Source organism: Anomalospiza imberbis, chromosome 4, assembly GCF_031753505.1.
Source record: "Anomalospiza imberbis isolate Cuckoo-Finch-1a 21T00152 chromosome 4, ASM3175350v1, whole genome shotgun sequence".
Lineage (NCBI taxonomy): Eukaryota > Metazoa > Chordata > Aves > Passeriformes > Viduidae > Anomalospiza > Anomalospiza imberbis.
This window is the reverse complement of record NC_089684.1, coordinates 65633945-65654760: the sequence shown is the minus strand read 5'-3', so window position 1 is coordinate 65654760 and position 20816 is coordinate 65633945. Positions and strand designations below refer to the sequence as shown.

Below are 20816 nucleotides of genomic sequence, written 5' to 3'. Positions count from 1 at the left end.
AGCTGGCTGCTGCTTATTTATCTATTAAAACAGTATTATCTCTTATAATGATCTCCACATCTCAACAAAAACTGAAGCACAAATCCTCCAGTAGTCACTATGACAAAAATATTCTTATTATTCATTAGTGACTGTCAAACCCACAAAAGCCAAGAGTTTTTGTAGCCATATATGCAGCAAGAACACATTCACTTAATAATCTCTGCTCAAGGGATTTATGCAGAACAGCTTTCAAGTAATTTAGTTCTCAGGTTTCACTGAACTGCATTAGATACGTTGTATATTTAAGATTAAAGCTTTGAGACAGAGTTCTAGCCCACAAGATAAATATAGGCCATAGTAAGTGAAACCACATAATGAAAATTATGTCAGATAAGCATGAACAGTATTCCTTTTACAAAATTATACCCCTATTTTAATTCTAGCGGCAAACAGTAGCTGTTTTGCAAACAAACTGGCATAACAGGTACTTAAAAATCTAAACATAGTGAAAATCCACAGCTGCAAAGAATTTCAGTATCAAGCCTACAATGTGGAAAACGAATTTCATTAAACTCATTAAAAATAATTTAAAGACATTACTTTGCAAACTGATAAAATCTCCCGCCAATATGCAGAATATCATCTCAACTATGCTCATTAGAACAGCAAATCATTACCACAAGATGGGAGAGTAGGGAAGAGACTTGTTTTAAAACTATACAAGCACATTTAAATCTTTGTATTTGTATTCACCATCTATAAATTAGTATTTTATCAGCTTATTAACTCTTTCAGAAATCCTGCTAAGGCCCATAGGCCAAACTTCTCCAGTCCTTTAACTCTCAAACCTCACTGAAAAACAGATATGCAGTGAAATTGGAGACTTATATTTAAACACAGCAACAAAATGAGTATTATTCAGTTAAGAGCATTACAAGTCAATGAAGTGGCACTTCAGATCTTGTTGCTAAAAGATTTGACAGGAGATTGTGGAACTAGTATATTTTCTAGAATACTTCCACAGGTATATTTCAGAATTGCATTTGGCCAATTTACTTTTTAATTCCTGGAGAAATGACTTAAATATTAAAATATTAATTGTGGGGGGATTGCTTATTTTTTGTTTATTTGCTTTCTAAAGAAGCCATTTTATTCAAACCACTTTTCAACCTAGAAAACTTATTTTTGGTGGTGCGGGGTGGTACATCCTCCCCCCTGGCTCCCTCCTTAGGCCAGCTATAGTCTCAGGAATGCTTGTTAGGCCTCAGCCTGGATTAATGGCACCTGGACAGATAGGTTTCCTTGAGCTTATCAAAAACACTGTCTGCTCCCAGAACTTCTGTTGTCTAGCAAGCTCTTGTTTTCCAACAAATAGCCTTGAGTTCCTTCTTTCATCTGAACAAGAGATCAAGTGGAATAGTATTTTTATTACTGGACTTTTCAGGGACTATTCCAGTAAATAACAACTCATCCTTGTGGCCAGGATGAAAGTTTACTGATAATTTAAGTCAATCATCTTGTGACCCTATCTATGAAAAATGGTACTGAAACACTTTAAGCTATCGTGGACTACAGCATGCTGTGACCAGCATTTCCCAGAGTGGGATGACTCTCCGAGCCAGCGAACTCTCAAGTTTGTGAGACTCTGAGGATTGCCATGGAAAGCCAATGAAGCCTGGGCTAATTGCCTCACTATTCCTCAAGGCTTAGTCCTTTGCCCACTGAGAAGATCCAAAGGCATCTGCAAGTATTTCACTGAACCCGAGGGTAATTTTTCTCAAGTATGCCTTTGTACATACTTATCTTTGTCTGCGTGCACATATATTAGGAACGTTGCCACTTCAGATTTAACCTGGTCTAGTGGAATGTGTTCCTCTCCATGGCAGGGAGGTTGGAACTAGATGATCTTTATGGTCTCTTCCAACCCAAACCATTCTATGGTTCTATGATTCTTTGCTCTGGGCATTTCTTAATTAACTAAAGCTGCATATATTGAAGAACAATAAACAACTTACTTAAACATATTAACCATTCATATTGCTTAGTGAGTTTTAGGAAGCTACTCAGGAGAAATCCAGTCTTATCTATCACAATACAGAAATGCTTCAAACAGTAAACAGTGAAGACTATAAGCTATAAAGTTGTTCTTATCAAATGATTAGAGGCTTTGACAAGCACTTCAACAATGCTCAAGTGATTTTCACATACCATTCTATGATTTGAAAAGAAACAAAACTTACAAATAGCACCACTAGAAAATTATTAAGAATAATTTGAAGAGGGATTAATAGTATACATGAAATCTCCCTCCATCACCACCAGGTTCTGTGCAATTCTCTCCTTAGTGCTTCCAAATGAAGACACTGTTTCAAAGAAAGAGTTTAAAACTATATAATTGGCATAATACTGGTGCTTCTTGTGTCAGCTGGTATAAATATACAGAAGTCAAATTCTTGTTCCAATATTCCTATTTTGTATACACCTTGCAGAAAGAAGATATTAATGTTTGGGGTTTTTTCATCAAGCAGATATAACAGAAATAAGACCGATCAAATTATCTGTGCTAGACATAACTCAAAGATTACAAGAACACAGGTCAACTCTTCTGTTTGTCCTTCTCAAATGTCAAAGGTTTTGACTAACAACCCCAAAAGTACATAAATTAAGTTGAAGTTTGTGGTTTTTTACATCTTTGTTGCCTTTTGATATTTACAGACAACCTCATGCCCATTCATTAATCTGCTTCAGAGTACAATCGCTCAGGAGACTGTTCTTGGACAGTTAAAGAGTCATTAATCTCTAGTAAAATTGTAGGGTGGTATGACAATTAGATGCAGGTACAAAAGTGCACTGGCTTTACTGATAAGAAAAACTCTACCAGGTACCACAGCATGTATACTGAAAGATTCTATTGCCTGAAAGAACATCAAGTGTCTGAGATGGTAAGAAAACATATGCCATTCCAAAAGTTAGAAAAACAAGAGCTTATGACCATTACAATTTCATTTCAGTAATTTACAGTATACCGTGCCAGATGATTTCTATAATCTCGTACATCTGTAAAAGATTAATGCCCTGGATGTGTCACCTGCAAGACCTCAAGACTTCAGCATTCTCCTCTAAAGTTTCTGTTTCAAACCCAACTGATGACTGCTTGGCCAACAGCACTCTTGACAAAGTTGTTGACTTTACAAGCATTTGAAGCTTGTATGGATTAGACACTGGTATGATCTGCTGGGGAATTACAGTCCTATTCTTTTGGGGCAGACATGGAGGAAAATAACCATCTGTATTAGGTATCATGCCTATCATACAACTGTTGTACACAACCTTTCAACCACATGAAACCAATTACTCTGAAAAACAAATGAACAATGAGTGCAGCTGTTAGTTTGGACACAATTCTATTCCACAGATTTTGGCTATTAAAACTTCTGCAGTAACATTAACTGATTAAAGAAGGCAATAGGTAGTATTTGTTAACAGAAAAGAACTAGAATTAAAAACTAACTCATATAAAACCAACCAAAATGTCAACAATGAAATGTTCACTCTAGAGAAAAAAGTTTTGGAAGAACTCTCTGTTTATATAATATATACTTGGTGCTTTCCAAAATTATCACCCAATCATTTCATTTGCATATTTGCACCTCAGAATACTATACCATAATGTGTGCTTTTAAGGACATCTCAAATTAGAAGCACAAGGTGAAAAGCAAGGTGAGCTGATGCCTCCTATCCAGGACACCAGTATACTTGATTTTGCACATTTAAACCCCCGTGGAATCTTACCATTGATCTTTCAGAATATCCAAACAAATGGCCCCAGTGACAGAGCTAATATTAGGATGCCATATTTTGGTGATAAACCGCACCTAAAAAACAAGACCATTTTTAAAAACAAAAGCAGTAATTAAATGCAGTATATTAAGTAAACAAATTAAATCCACCATTTTAAATAATATTATGAAGAAATACTAATTTAGAAAATGTAGTACTACAAATGGAACTAAGACGTGATACTGCTTATTTCAGGAGGCTTCAAGTTTTGTAAGACTGTTTGTTAGAGCCTCGCCTTACTCAAAACAGACTACTGCCCATTCCAGCTCCCCAAACTCATCCCTAACTGCTTTCTCACATGTCATGTGTTCACATCCCTGCGTCACACAAAGCTAGTTAGAAATATCCTCCAGCACACAAGTGTTTTGACAAGCAGATGGTCAAATACAGACTTAAAACTTCAAACATTACTAAAAGTGGGCTTTCTAGATTTCACAAAGTCTTGAACTCTTAACATAGGAACTGGATATCACTCACTGTTGAGCTAAACTGTTGGCTATAGATGTGTTAGAAAAATTTCTTTGGTGAATGCTACTATATCTACAACCATCCTGTCTCATCACCTCACATGCAGGAAGTTGTTCACCAACCCAAAATTTAATTAGATTACTAACATTTTTCTTTGCTGTTGAAAAGATCCAGTCCCAGCATTCATTCATTAATCATGTCCATATTTTTACACTGAAGTGTATTTATGTTTACAAAGCATCACTAAAATCAGGTTTTGGTGGTTTGGGTTTTCTGGGGTTTTTTAAGACACCGAGAAAGATAAAAGCAGCACTTTCTCTTAAAGGTCTTGGAGACTAAAGCTGTCCTCAGAAAGGACATAAATGCCTTTGGAAATTCCCCCTTCATTTTCTTCAGGCTGCACTGTGATTGCCTTCTATTGATTTTGACCTATCTTTTTCTCATCTCCTCCTCACCCCAAACTGCTGAAAAACATTTTATGTGCAGAGCAGATCTTTCAACCTTTGCCTCTGACCTGCAAGCAAATCAGTGAAGAGATTATCTGTCAGGCTCTACAGCAGAAAACCGTACATACAGGGCTATAATAAAATCAGAGCAATCCTGGTGTCTAAATAGGCAAGACCAGAACAGTTCTGCTTTCCGGGACAAAAATAAGCTATCATGTCAGCTTATTAACTTATTAACATGTCACTTATTAACTACCTCAACTCCAGAAATCACTCAGAAAATGTAAAAAGCAATGTAAATACTAGATAATTTCTCACAGGAAATGACTGCTAACAATGGCTGTCAAAGCACATACTGGACAAGCTAAAGAAATCTTTCAGATGAAAGGCAGGGCCAGACACAAGCAAAAAGGCTTCCAATTCAAGACTCCAGAATAAGCAGTACTATGCTACAAAGCACTGAGTTTCTAACAGCTGCCTATGAACTCTAGAAATGGAGACCACCAAGCCCTAAAGCAGCAACTAAATCATGGTTTACAGACTGATCTTTCAGCATCTGCAACCCGTTTCAGCTCTCCTTATTTTAGCTCCCACCAAAACGTGTGCAGATTAAAGAACTGAAGACCAACAGACATTTCTTTAAGATTTTCTGTATATTTTGCTCCAGCCCCAAGGAAGTAATTCATACAACCTATGAGCTACTGGAACCTTTCTCTTCCTTCCTCTTCCCCAGATCCTTCCCAGTATTACATATCAGAGTGAAAATAATAAGAATCTAGGGCATGTTCTTGGTTCAAAGACATCTTTCAGATAAACAGAAAACCAATCAAGAAGTGGAGTCAGACAACTCAGGTGTCTACTGATTCAAGCCACTGAAGAGTGGACTAAATCAGGGCACAGGAATGTAGAGCTGCACAAGGCTGGGGAGAACATTATTCAGAGTGGAATCACAAAACTGAACTTCTAGAAAGATGCAGTAAAGTTAGAAGGTGAATAAGTTGTGAAAAATATATGGGTAACTTTACTACAGCCATTTCTCATCTCTCACCCACATGCATGTTACCTATTCCTTCAACAAAGAAGCAGTAAGACTATTATATTTCTCTGTTGGTTCTTCAAGACACACAACTGTACATGTCACTATTTAATTATTACTAGAAACTTGGTGGGTTAGATTCAAGAACCTTTTAAGTATAACTTATGGAGCCCAAGAAATTAAAAGAACCAATAACTCCCTATTACGGCATTTCTTCAACAATGCTGAGGGGGAGGGAAGACAGCTGTACTCTCCACATCATTTAAAATTACCTGAAAACTGTTTTTATCTTGTCAGGAAAATACTACATTAGGGTCAATAATAAGGCCCAAGCTCCTTCCCAAAATTTCCCAGTTTGTAATTTTAGGAACAATCAGAGTGTACCTCTGATTGGACACAGTTTTGAATCCTGCTTTGTTTCTAACTAAATTTAACAGTTCCAATCCTTGTCTAGAAGTGAGTTAAAAAAAACCCAACAAAACCAACAACAAAAACAAGCAAAAACTCCAACAAACAAGCAAAACAAGTATATAAGAACACTCAAACCCAACCTGTTAGCCAAATTGTATTATCCAAAAATGTGTGTTTGCAGTACCTTAGGAGGATTAAATGGATATGTTTCTGGGATTTTTATCTCTAGCTGATACCTTCCACCTGGAAAAGACAAAAACAAGTTGGAAATTATACCAAAAGAACATTACTCAAACTTAGTCTTTCATGACACTAAAGCTTACACTTCTAAATGAGCAGAAGTTAATTCAAATTTACCCAGCCGAATTAGTTAGGAGATTCATTTAGATTTCATCTATTTCATAAATAAATACAATAAAGTCAGTTAGAAAAGCTGTGTTTGCTTGTGCAAAGCAGTACCTATATTTCTTAGGTATATTTATTGTGTACATTTTCATTTCCTATCTTATCATTTCCATGCTTTATTTTAGTAAAATATATCAAAATATGAACCAAATATTTCATCCTAAATAGATGGAAAAAGAGGCCACAGGAATATTCAGGCTGAACAGGGATATTACATTACTTTGACTCTTTTCTCATGACAAATTTTCTTCAAATTACACAACTGAAATTACCTGGTTTTCATTTTAAACTTTTTGAAATTCAAAAACATTCAAAGAACTCTTTCAGAAAAGCTCCCACACTTTAGGAAAAAAATAATAAGGGAGGTACCGGTGTTCAACTTTTATTATGTTCTACATTACCACCTGAAGTAGTTACTTCTGTTCCAATTCTGCAAACACTTTGACACACCAGTATCAGTTACATGCTATGAAGGGCCAGAGCATACAATAAAGGATAATAGGAGCTTGAAGACACAACCCCCTCCTACTGTCCAGTTTTAAACATTTCTCAGTTTTATCTCTTTGTCACGGTATCATTCCATATCCTATTTCCATTATAGTTCTGTTAGCATTCAAGTTCACTACCAATACTTATGTCTTCTGGAGCAATCTCAAACTATCTCTGCCCGCCCAGTAAGGCCATTTGCCAGGCAGCCGTTCAATGACAAAGAGAACAGGGTATAGAAAAACATACACACCAAATTAGACACTGCGTTTTCCATAAAAATTGAAAGCATTTATCCTCATTTGCAATTTTTTTCTTCAACCTGCTGCTCTTCTTTCAGAAATCTTTTCCCTATGTCAGTAAAACGTGTTACAATTTATGCAATTTCTTGAATTAAAGCTGAAGTATTTGCAATCTATTTTCCTTGAGATTTCCAGAGTGATTTACTCTGCAAATGAAGCTACACAAAACCAACTCTCAAGTAGTTACAATACTGGCAGCAAGATGCCTAGGGAAAAAAAGCCTCTATGTACTCCTCTGAGCAGTTACAGTATATGGCATCTTTTAATCTGTACCAAAAAAACACATTAGTAGCTCCTAACAGCTTCCACTTTTAAAATGTATTTCAGTCTAATACACTCCACCTGAAACTAGGTAGTATCAGTTTGATGTTTTACACTATTGTCTACAGCTCTTCTTTTTCTCACTTAAGTCTAAAGTAACTTGAGAAGTTTTAAGAGAAAATACTATATAAGAAAGACCAATAAATCTAAATTACAATAGTAATTCTAAGTAGATTGCTTGTCGGTTCACAGGACAGCACAGGAGAAACAGTTTTGAAGACACATACATCAATAAGAGACCGTAAGGAAGTTTGGTTTTCCTTTTCTTTAAACTGAAGTATAATTCAGCAGCAACTGTTTTTAAGGAAAAAAACCAGCTATGCTCATTAGTCCTTCTACAATTTTGCTGCCACATCATTTTGTAAGGTAATATGAAATCTATCCTTAGGTATTACCATTTCTCCTGCTTACCACAAACTATTGCAATCTTCTGTCTAACAGGATATTCAGCCACCAATATTTTTCACCAGAGACTGCTGAGCTGGTAGTATTATTTATATAGTATTGTTTTACACTAAACTTTGCAGTTAAAAATAGAGCCTTAAAGACATAACCTAAACAAATCTGTGATTTTTTTAATGCTAAATTTAAAATACAAATGATGGATATATTAACTTCTGCATGCCAATATTTCTGCACCTTTTTTAAGAGTATGCATATGTATGGATTTTTTTGTGGCTATTTAATGCTTGAAATTGAATTAAACAGTAATGGCATAATACTCCTTCTGTAATCCTACTGGAACAGGTCTCACAAGAGTTAGAGCAATTCTTAGCTATTTCCCTTGAAGAAATAACCTATTATAAATTTTGCAGTTGCTGTGGCTCACATGCAAACTTGTCTTGAAATTAATAACAATATTACACAGGCTTTAAAAAAAAAAAAGCAACCCCCAAAAAATCCAAACCCACAAAACCTCAATCTATCTACTGAAAAGCTCTTGATTCAAGTAAAACCCAGCAGCCATTAATCAAGTCTCTCAAAGGTCCTCTCTCCAAACACATTTTAACATGGGATGTAAACACGTTTCAATTAAGTTGTATCTTGCAATACTCTGATAATTGATCAATATGAGTTAACACTACTAACAGAAAAACAAAAGTTGTAAATTTTGTCAAGAGATGGCATTCTTCCTCTCAGTCATTCTTAACTAATGTTCCAATATTACCTATAAAAAATTTTGCAGCAGCAGTTTGGTTTCAGATACCTCACCAGCTATGGTCAAAAACTGTTCTTTCAGTTCACAATGGTTCTAGAATTCCCTCCTGTATCACAGGGATTGTCTGACCAGAACTACTGCATAAAACTTCTTCATAAACCACTTCTTGCTGTGTCACTGTTCAGATTATAGATCACAAAACATCAGTAATTATGCAGCATGCATTACTGCTATAATCATAAAATGAAGATGACACACCCTTCAGAATTAAGAAAGGGAATAAATGCATATAACTATATTACAGAAATATTAACATTCCAAAGCAAATTATTCTAATGTCAGGAAACACCAGAAATTGGGCTAGCAGTAACTCTCATTTTGCTCCTTGAAGCATATGACTTCTAGATTAAAGTAAGCATACAATCACATTACTCTTCCATGAGATCTCTGCCATAATCAGAATAAAAAATAAGTTCAACCCCCCATCCAAAAAAAAAGGGGTATTTACTTTATCCTCATAATTAAATGTACTCAAAGGTATGTAAGTATGCATGCATTTCACAGCAACAAATTCTGCACTAAACATATTGCTGGTTTTCACTAGCAGGATATGCTGAATATGTGAGGAGACAGTACCCAGCTTTTGAAATTCTTGTCTACCTGAATCATTCAGCATCACATAGAACCCAGTTCTGCAGAGAGACATTTCAATCTTTTTTTTACCCTCTTTATGACCTGATATACAGTTTTTAACTTTTGTGACACATGAATACCTCTTTAATTTCAAATAACTCTCAATGCATTCTCCAGAAAAGGCACATTTTATAAGCCAAGGTAATACTGATCTGGAGTGGGGGAAAAAATGGCAAGCTCTGACAAACCAACTCACGCAATGAGGTTTAATTCTCTCTGAATGGAAAATAAACACCAAAACCAACACCCTTCTACCACCATTCAGATGTTTCCTAGTATTCAACTGCTTATATACAGATGTTCAGTTATTACAATACTAAGTCTTGGATTTACAAGATGAACTATACTATTGCAAAACAACAATTATTCTAAATGCTAAATAGAATGATTCACTACCCAGTAGATCTGCACGAGTCTGTATTTTAGGTGAACAGCATAGTACTCCTTTTAAATTGAAGGCCCATATTACAACCAGAATAAATTGTTTCCAGACATTACCATCTGACAACTATACATCTGCAGCTGATGAGATGGAGACACATGGGACAAGGGAGGGAGATGGGAAAACCACCATTATTTACTAGACTGTAACGGAACTCTGGAAATAAAGTTCTGCAGGGCACCCCTACCATTACAGCTGCTTCCACTTTTCTATTTTCTCTCTTCCAGACTAACTTCCCTTCTTGTCAGCTTCTGACATCTACCCCTGTCCAATGTTCTTCCATGTCAACCACTGTTAGGCTATTTCCTCATTCTTTTCCTGACCTGGGTGCCAAAGCTAGAGGGGAGACTCTCCCCTGCTTTCAAGTCCAATGCTACTGCACCAGCTTCTAGTCCAGAAAAGCAAATCACAAGGGATGTCCTCCATTAGGGAAGATGTGACAACCAGATTTTCATTAGCAGTCACTAATGCTTTCAAGTGCATACACTTCTATAGCTACAAAACAATTTTCAGGTATTTTCCCCACCTGATGAGAATTTATTTTTTTCAAAATAATGACAAATGGTCTGTGTCCAGTCTCAAAGGAATACTAAAGCCTCAGTGTTAACTCAAAGGCATAGAGCAACTAGAGCAGCTGAAGAGCATGCAAAATTGTTCCATATTAAAAAAAAAAAAAAAAATTATTTGCCTGAGACACTCCATGATACTTTTTTATTGAAAGTACAAATTCAAATCAAAGTAGATACCTGGCATGGGAAAGTCAAGTAAAACTATGTTTCAAAGCTATCCATTTTTTTTTAAAACTAAAAATCCTTATTTATCATGAAAGAACTTTAAATAGAAGGTATGTCTGCCAGTTCCATATATATTATACACAAAGTTTACAAGTACCAGCACAATTGAGTAATTTTGTATCTCTGAAGAAGCATGTGACATTACCCTTTGTTAAAGCTTCTTTATGGAAGTTACCTTGCTTTTACCAGACTGTAAGAGATGCATAATTAGTGATACCAGCTTTAATAAACTAGAAAGTCAGTAAGGTATAATTTTTGAAGGGAGCTAAAGTTATAAAGCTGCACTACAGAGTCCCCCACATCAGTATAAATTAAGTATTGGGACACATGGATGCCCAAAATTAATCCCAAATTTAACTTGCAACAGCATTTCTTCTTGAGATAGGAGAAATGCAAGGTTTATGAATGATCACCACTCTAGATCACAGAAATAGATGTACAGTCTGAAGCTCAGTTTCTTAATGCTTCATGGTTAAGGAGCTCAAACTGTCAAGACAGTAAACAAACAACTAGAAGTCACAATTATACCAATTAAACCACACAGCTTATATTTATAAATTAACCTTGATGTGGGGTAGTCTATTCTACTGCCAAACAGATCTCTCTTCAGGCAACACAGAAGCTGAACTGAAATAGTTTAAGCCATATTTAAAATCTGTATTAAAAAAAAAATCAGACTATTTTACAACATGTACCTCTACATTTTATGCTGTAATTATTTTTACAAGCAAAGCATCTCAAGACACATGACTTGAAATGTATAATGATTGCATACACAAAAACTTTACTTGCCTTCATATGGTGTGTCCGGAGGTCCTGCTATCTCTCCTCTTAATTCTGTAAAATTTTCATCTACAAGATCTACTTTAATTTGATTTTTGCTCGTCTTAAAAATAAACAGAGAAACAAAGAATCATAAGTAAGCATTTCACATACAAATTTCCCCCAAAATATGCTGTTTTAAATTTTTAGAACAGTAATTTAAATTAAGTAAACATTTAAAAATATAGTAATCTAAAGTTAATAGTTATCTTCCAGTTGCAATTTTACTTCATTAAAAATAGACTGCTTGTGAAGCATTAGAAACTTCAATACTATTTATACTATCACTAGAATATGCAAAGCAATCCAGCAACATCTCAAATTGTACTTCTAAGTTGACTATATTTTAAAATGACCATGATCTTTCAAATCAGCTATTAATTCTACATATCTAAACTATAAAATTAAATTGACCAAATTACACATCAGTTCTTTTCATATTTAGACAAATTTATTTAAAAACAGACACATTTGTCACTTGCAATGGAACACAGAAAGACTTCCCCAAGTGGAGTAGTATTTTTAACATTACAATGACCTAAAAAGAATATTGTAGTCTTAAGATCATGTATATCTTTAATATTTAGGCATAAGATATAATTTACTTTATGCACTTGAATTTCACTGTCACCTCCTCAACATTTTCACACCCCATATGAACTTCTCCACAAAATAAAAATACTATACTTTGATACTGGAGAAAACATATGTTTTCCAGAAACAGATTCTCAGAAGTGTTCAGCTAGAACTACTCATTACATTGAAATTGCTTTCCAGGTCCAGAGAGGAGTATTAGTGAAAGTCATAAATTTCCCAGCCAGTAACTAAATTGGGGGGTTGCAAAGCAAAATCTCCTTTTAGAAAGATGTGCTATCAAATTTTCAGAGGTAAGAAGTTACATGTTTTCCCATTCTACTACTTCTCCATACTGTGCTCACTGACTGCAATACAGATTTCCTGATTCCTTTGTTATTTTTTACAAGAGCTGTCAGCATCTTCTCAGATCTTTAAAAATTGTTCCAACTAGTTCTAAGCAGCTGTGCTTCTTTTCACCCTCAGAGTAATCCTGGTTGCAGACAGCTACTAGAGAAGGGTCAAGTCATATAAAGCTGATGGGTGCCATCAGCTGGTTCTTGAATCTACCAGTGATATGAACCATTAAGCACACAGAATTCACTGGACAACAGTTGGAAAATTACTTCTGTTTCTTTCCTGCAGGTGTTCTATTGAATCAGTCCCACCAAAACAAAGAGTGCTCTCCTGACCAGAGATGTTCATAGATATAAAGAAAAATCAAAGATTAGGTAAAAGTTTCACGATGTAAAAAAATCCTAATTCACTAAATTAATCCAATAGTGAACTGGGAGCTTTTAACATCTGTAGTTATATACATTTGTATTTAGAACTTGAAATCCCTTCACACAAATGAGGCAGCACCTGCAGCTCTCCACAACAGCCAGGCACTGTAAAAAATTCCCTCTCTGAATTAGAACTTGATCTTATGAGATGTATCTTCTTGCAAGCTTTCCAACATCCCTTTGAATTTTTTTGCTCTCACACTTCAACTGGCAGCTTGTTCCAACATCTCATGATTTTTAAAAGCTTTCTGAAGTACAATTAGAAGTTACAATCTATATATGCCCACCTGTGACAGCATTGTTTCCCAGCTCTAACAAGTTTTTCATATATCTAGTATTTATTCCCCTTGCAAAATATATCACATTTACACTGGTTTTCCAGCCTTTATTTTGCTTTAAACAAGCTGAAATTCTAATCTCACCATACTGATTTTTTTAAAAAAGGTTCTCTACTATGTCCCATGATCACCTAACCAGCCCTGCATAAACAAACTAAGATGATGCCTCAGAATCTGTGCCATGAGCACTCTGTTGCACTCACTGAAGATACATCACAACCAGCATAACCTAGGAAAGACGAAATCTGTCTTTTTCATGGCAGTATGACATGAGGCTCAGATCAAGTGACAAGAGTCCCAACAAAGATTCCTGCAGAAGTTTTTTTCCTCTCCACTGACTGCACAGCGCTTTGTCAGGTGTACTGCCCCTGTGCATGGACTCTTCATTCCCAAAGCAGCACACTGGTTTAAATGACCAATACAGGTGAGTCACTGTAACTATCTGTGCAGGTACTGCAGTCACTTGAACCTCAGCTGAGCTTCTCCTGCTCCCCCTCTGCGCACATCACCTGGCAAACTCCACCTTGACAGCAGGAGTTCTTGTCCTTTGCAAATAACTTTTCATTTAGAGGACTGTATTAATAGCAAACAGGATGAATTTCAATGATACAATCTATGGTTAATCCATGCTGCAGCTTGCTTCATTTTCTACTTAGCATTCTAGTTTTCTTCAGTGACCTCTTACTCTTGTAGCAGCCTGGGTATTCTCCTTCATATTCAGTTTCAATTAGTACCACACTAGCTGTTTTTCACAACAAATCCTTCCCAACTCCATGAATTTGTTTAAAAGCAATCAAACACACAGTCTGTCACTAAGATCAGTTTCTTCCAAGAGTCAGTAATCCTGGTTCCCCACTTTGAGATGACTGCTTCTATTACTACAGCTGTAGCTGTCTCCACGCCCTTATTTGCTGTGCACAGCACCTTAAGGAAAAACAGCAGGCAACACTGCACTGTTTTATTGCAGGGATTTATTTTGTATTTATGCTTAAATTCTACCATGTCCTCCATATATCAAATTATTTTTTTCTTCATATAGCTGAAGATGTTTTTTCATGTTATTCTGACACTTTTCAAGGTTCAGCTCAGCTTCACCTTGACAAGTATTGCTTTATCCCTCATCCCTGGAGAAACAGCACCAAAGTGATTATTAATCAAATTAAATCTGGAGTGTTTTCCTACAATATTTCTCTTTAATGAGGATTGTGTAGGATAAAATTACTTAATTTCAGCAGTTAACAGAATAAATCCCTGGCCTCCACCTCTACCAACAACAGTGGTCTTCAAAAATTCTCTAACACCAGTAACCTTAGCGCAGAATTTATGAATCAACTTGTGATCTCACATCCCAAGGTGATTTTCCAGAAGCAGTTCTAGAAAGACCTTAATACACTTCCACACCAAGACTAAAACAGCATCACCTCCTGTTGATCCAGTAACAATTTAGTGACTAAATCACTGAGTTAGCAATTCCTGAAATATGAGCCATGCCATTACTCGCAGCATTTACTTCCACAATTTCAGAGCTGAATTCTGTAACAATGCAATGCCCAGAAATCCATCAGCAAAATCCTTTTCTAGAAATCTACAAGCCCAATACTAGCAGAACTTTCCATAATCACACCTAAAAATTATTTTGATCAAGACTGATCAAAAAAATCCAAATGACAAACAGAACACAAGACAGAGAGAAAGGAAAATTGATGCAACAATTTCCCCTTGCATTGTGCAAGGGAATGCATGATGCCATTCCCTCTTTTTTTCTTGATAGTCTAGATGGACTGTGCATAGCCATTTTTCTTTTTAAATGCATCCTTTAATTCACACTATGAATTAAGATTTGTTGTCTTTTAGACCAACTCAACTGCTAAGATTCTTTCTGCAATGCTATAATCGTGCTTAACCAATTTTATTCTGCCTTGTGGAAACTAAACCCAAGCACAAGAGATTAAACTAAAAGTATGATGCAGGCAAGGGAAAGATTCATATTATGCTCCTTTATTCACTACTAAAAGCTTTATCTCTAAAAAGAAACCCAAATGAATCAATCCTTCATGAAGTGTCATTCTGTGTGCATCTTCCAAAGACAGGACACTCAATCACATTTATCACAGTAACCACTGATTGATAATATTTGATTTGTCTTCACCTGCTCCCTCTTAAAAAAAATCCAAAATTATACTGTCTAATTTTATATTTGAGTAACTTCCTTGCAAAGAACACACAATCCACTCCACCAGAAAATCTGAAGAGTAAGTTCTGCCACTGTGAACACATAAACACACAACTTCACTTCTACTAAAATCATTTCAGAGAGCAGCTCTGGACTCTATAATATTACTCTCAGCAGATAATAAGCTCTTCTGTTCTCCTTACTCACCATAGTCTACAGGCCTTAATAAAGAGGGCCTGCCCAATCTGAGGGCCTGTCTGCTTTCTGCAGGAAATCCAACCTTTTTCCTGAGCTTTCAATACCATTTCCTTCTCTCTTCTTCAACCTGCCTTTAGAAACCTCTTTCATTTCTTCATGGCCTATTATCCTCTTCACTAGTCCAGTACCTCTACTCTTAAAAATCCAGTGTTTTCCTTGACATAAAAAAACAGACAAAACCATTACATATCAACAAAAAAGAGCATACTAAGATAAGTTATGAAAAACTGCATTGTTCTTCTAAATTTTATTTTTCACAAACAAAATACTAATTTACTATATTTACTAAAAGCAGAAAATTATATATTCAAAGTTTGATCCAGGGTAAGTCTACTTCATAAAGACTGAAGTAGAGTAAATAGCTTTTTAGAAATAGGAATTATAATTACAACAGAACTTTTTATGCCTTCTAAAAAGCCTCCACATTCTTCAGTTATTTTGATAAGAAGACTACCAGAGAATCAATCTCAAGCAGTCAGCATAAAAATGTCTATTATCAGAGCTGGTGATGTATGGACAGATACTGGTAGGTCGAACTAAAAATGAGAGAATAAGATGTTTCTAATTAATTTTTCTCTAATTACATAGCCAGAAGTCTTGACATGTGTTGAACTCTCTTGAGTTGAAGCAAAAAAACACAAACAAACCCAAACTCCAAATAAATCCCTCACATTTCCATGTCAGTCATGGCTTCCAAACATCATAAACTTAATACTGGATGATGATGACACACAAAAAGAGTTCCGAGTGAAGTTTTCCTAGAACCAACCAGCTCTACTTACTCCCGCCAGGACAATATCTTCACATTAGATCTTCAATCCCTGTATAATAAATTACTCTACAGAAACATAAATGCATCCATTAGCAAATATACTATGTTTTCAACTACTGGTGTCAAAACGAAAAAAGAAAATAATGTGTATTAGCAATATTAATAACTTCAGCATGTTATTTTAAAAATAATGAAGTAGTGTCACACTGCTATTTGCATGTTCTAGGTCTGTGTCTCTCCTCACATAGTCAGACACCATGTGTAAAGTCCTATCAAGTATCTTTGGGTATAAGGGCCAAGGTGGTAAATAGGATTTACAGAAACAAAAAACAACACACACAAAATCACCTTAAACTGAATTAGATCTGGAATTTAAAACCTAGTGGCTACTTCTGAATTACACTGTATGGGGGAAAAAAAAACCTCCAACAACAAAAAGAACAAACCAAACCAAACCAAACAAAATTACAAAACCCTGCTATTCCATGCAGGAATTAATTACCTACCGTCTGTGATTTTACTGGTCTTATAAAATTATTTTCTTCACTCTCAAGGGAAACATACTCTATATTGAAGGGGAACATACTCTATATTGGATCAAGTACTATTATTTTTTGTTAATTTACTTTGCTTTACAGAAGATAACTCAGAAAACTCTAGAAACAAATGTGTGTATATATATAAACAAAACTAAACCAGAAAAAACTAACCTGAAAAGCCACATATAGGTGATAAATTATGCATATAAACATTGCACTAAAATCTGCTACGTATTAGAACTCTGTAATCATTCAGGGCTTTAAGACTAGCCCCTTACACATTAAGAAAGAGTTTTAAGTGGCAAAAATCTTAAAGAATGTACAAGCAAAAATTTCAGCAGAGATTAAGGAATAAACTTGAAAAATTTCTCTGGAATCTTCTCAACTAAGGACAAAGTTTGTGAAGGAGGTTTTTTTGATTTCAAAATTGTTTCCCCAATCACAGAAACAAAATAAAATTACTTCATCTTTCCGACAGGATTTTAATATTATTGATTCATCCATGAGGTAAACTGGCAATAACCACTTTTGAACCTGCCTAAAATATAATAAAAATGTAGTCACTTCTTTTTTACAACCACGACTTACAAATGTGAAGAAGGTACTTTTGAACATCCAAACATTTTATACTGACATTACAAAGTTCAATATTTAATAAGCCAAATTAAGTGAGAAATCCTTCATCCTAGTCTGAAGCCATGCTAGCAAAATTTAATTGTTATACTATAAAGTTACTACTGCTTTATAAACTCTTTTTACCCTCACACCCATTTTATATTCCAACCCAACAGTCTTATTCTATATCAAAATCTGGCATGAATATATCTCACCAGATTTACAGAAAAAGATCACCTGACTATCCCAGTGAAATCCATAACACGATTTTTACACAAGGCCATAAGTACTCTGAGTCAACTTGTTTTGAGCAAAAGGCTCCAATATTTCAGCAGTAATTTACTCCCTAAAACAATTATTTAAATAAATTAAAACAAAACCAAGTTCATCATTCTTATCCTATTTACCAACTCTTTGCAAATCTGTGGATAAACATTCAAAGGAATTTTGTTTTGCAATATTTATCTTGTTATTTTCTTATGCTCTTTTGCTAAGGTACCATTCTGAACTTAGTCCAAATGGTTCAGGTCTCCCTCCTTCACTGACATGCCAGGAAGGAAGATTCTTAATAAAAGCTTGTCTCTTCAGCTGCTAAGAAGTCAATACCAGACTCTCATCTCCCTTTTTTTCAAACTAACACTCCCTTCTTAACCCCCTTGCTACCCCAGAGTAGGCCAGAGTAAGTATACTGCATCCACTCAGTTCCCTCTTTCACAAGAAATAGGAAAGCATCAAAAAGGGAGGAGGTGTCACTCAACTAGGAAGCAAATTGCAGTGCACTGCCATGTAGCAAAACGGCAAATTCAACTTACCAAAAAGAAAAAAAACACCAAGTTTTATAATCCCACTGCCACCCCCTCAAAGAGGGAATAGTTCAAAGCAAGAGGGAATAGTTCAATACTTCCAAAATACTCCTTCAGACTCACTCCAGCTTAAAAGCCAAAATCAAGTGCATATCCTGAGCCTGTTATTATTAAGAGAAGCAGAAGTGCCACATAATTACCACAGTGCTATGAAGCACACACACAGATCAGCAGATCACATCTGCATTCTAGAGCAAGCGCCTGCTAACCTTCAAAGCACAGAGCAACGCCAGAGTGAAACAATCCAGTGGCTGGGGCAGGGCAAAGAGAAGAAACACTACTGTCAACGGCATATTAAAGAGCAGTTTTCCAGACAAGAAAGGGTTAATGCCAAGAAATGCATTTCCTTAAAATGCTCCCATGTTCTTTAAACCTATAAATAATTTCAGTCATGGAAGTTCTACCAAATTTCACATTCTATTTAATTTTCCCCATATTAACATATATTTTCTAGGGTTACATCTGTTCTAGTAAAACTAGGTGACATTGTTTTTGTATACTATTTGTTTCATATACTGATCAAAATACTATGTTACTAATAAGGAACTTGTATTTTAATGTATCTAAGGAGCTACAAGTATGAATACTGTGTGAATTCTGTATTACTTGTGATTAGACAGTCTAGAATTTTCATATTTATCACAATATACAAGAACAATACTGAGCTGTATTTTTTTCCTGTCAGAACACAAAACATCTCAAATATTAAAGCCATCTTCATTCTTCAAGAGTTAGAGCTGGAGCACCACAAAGTTTTAAATTTTTAAATTTAAAGTTTTAAAGTTTTATTTTTTTTTAAATTTAAGGTAGGTAAATACCCATTCCTATTACTGTTCAGCTGTTAAAACACCTCTCTACCAAAACACTTAAGAGACTGTACTTTCACAGCATCTTAAGCCAATCTAACAGTGGCCAAGGTCCTACTTCCCTTCTATTCGCAGAATTAATGTCAAGAAGGGGGTAAGATTTTGTGTAAGCATTCACACAACTGCATAGTAAACATCTGAAATAAACACATATTAGCAAGACAGTTATTTCATTTTAACACAACCCCTGATTTGATTTGTCACTGAACACCACAAGTAAGAGAAGGAGCACAAAGGCAGGAAGAAGAGATGAATCTGGAAGAGGAATGTGACACTGCTTCCTGGAACTGCCTCAGGACTAGTTAAAAGAATTCTGAAACTTCATCTCTAGTGTCTAAACTATTTCTGACCAAAGCACTGCATCAGTCAGGGAGACCAGAGGTGTAACTGACACAGCTCTTCTGGCATAAGCCCTAAGCACAGTTACACAGCCATTGCTTGTCTCACTAAGGGATAGTGCGGTTAAACTGGTAAAGCTGTGCCATGAACCGTGTGTACACAACTGCATACGTACTCTCCTGTACTCCCCTAAGGGTCCCTGCACATGCTATGTCGAGCTATGCAAGATACTTACAGTACCTCAGAGCATAAATTGTGTGCAAGAGTTACCCAAATGTGATCTAAGCCTACTAAGATAATCGACATCAGTGTGGGCATAGTGCAAAGGACTCCTGCTCCCTTCAGAAAAGTAAGACGGGAAAGAAAAAATGCATTTTCCCTATCTTTTTATGCATGGTTCTGTTTTTGATGTAGAACTGAAATACCCTGCAGATAAAGCATGCTTTAATAATCGTTTTGAACCATTCTTTGAATTAGTCATTTTATGAACATACAAAACCATTTGATGCAGGCTCTTCAGTAAATTCCATGTATCTACCCTACTTAGGTTAGCAATTCTACATATAAAGGAATCATAGGATTCAGTTAATTTTAAATTGATTATGCTAATTCACTCACAGTCTCAGAGCTTCAAGTCTAGCGAAAATAGCTGAAGAACAGTTTGTCTGTACTAGCTTCCCACATGGACATCCTTATTCCAAAGTGGAAGGGCTTACCTAAACACCATGAAAGCTCTAAGAGCCTCCGAAGAAAACACAACATATGATTTCCATTCATGTATGCTACTTTATTCCATCACAGCCTCCTGTACTTTAACACACACACCCTAACATAGCAAAAATTCAAAAATACTTTCTCACTGTTCATTTTCAGCTAAAAATAAAAAGTAAAATATTTTCAGCTTGAGCTAAAATACCTGTTTAAGTAAAATATGGACTAATGTACTTGTGGGTTTGAGTTTCTTCCTCCCTTCCTGAAACAGTCTATAGATGTATTTAGAATCTGAAGGCATGTAACCTTAAACTTGCCTTTTTAAAAGTAACTAGACTTACAGTCTTTCATTAGTCTTTCCCAATCTGAACTGTTGA

The 20816-nt window shown here is 35.6% G+C and overlaps 1 protein-coding gene across 4 annotated transcripts in view; it reads right to left on the bottom strand.

Annotated features, from left to right (window-relative positions):
- The window catches only part of UBE2K (ubiquitin conjugating enzyme E2 K), a 38470-nt gene that overhangs the window by 9261 nt on the left and 8393 nt on the right, over positions 1-20816 (bottom strand). The window contains exons 2-5 of one of the 4 annotated variants that reach the window (XM_068188909.1): positions 15684-15889; positions 11578-11671; positions 6368-6426; positions 3775-3857 (exon numbers count right to left, since the gene is read on the bottom strand). In XM_068188909.1, coding sequence (XP_068045010.1) covers positions 3775-3857; positions 6368-6426; positions 11578-11671; positions 15684-15686 — 239 coding nt within the window. In that variant the 5' untranslated portion in view covers positions 15687-15889. Of the gene's footprint in view, positions 1-3774; positions 3858-6367; positions 6427-8865; positions 8940-11577; positions 11672-12377; positions 12429-15683; positions 15890-20816 lie in introns of those variants that run through there. The other 3 variants (XM_068188908.1, XM_068188907.1, XM_068188910.1) reach the window with 3 other exon arrangements.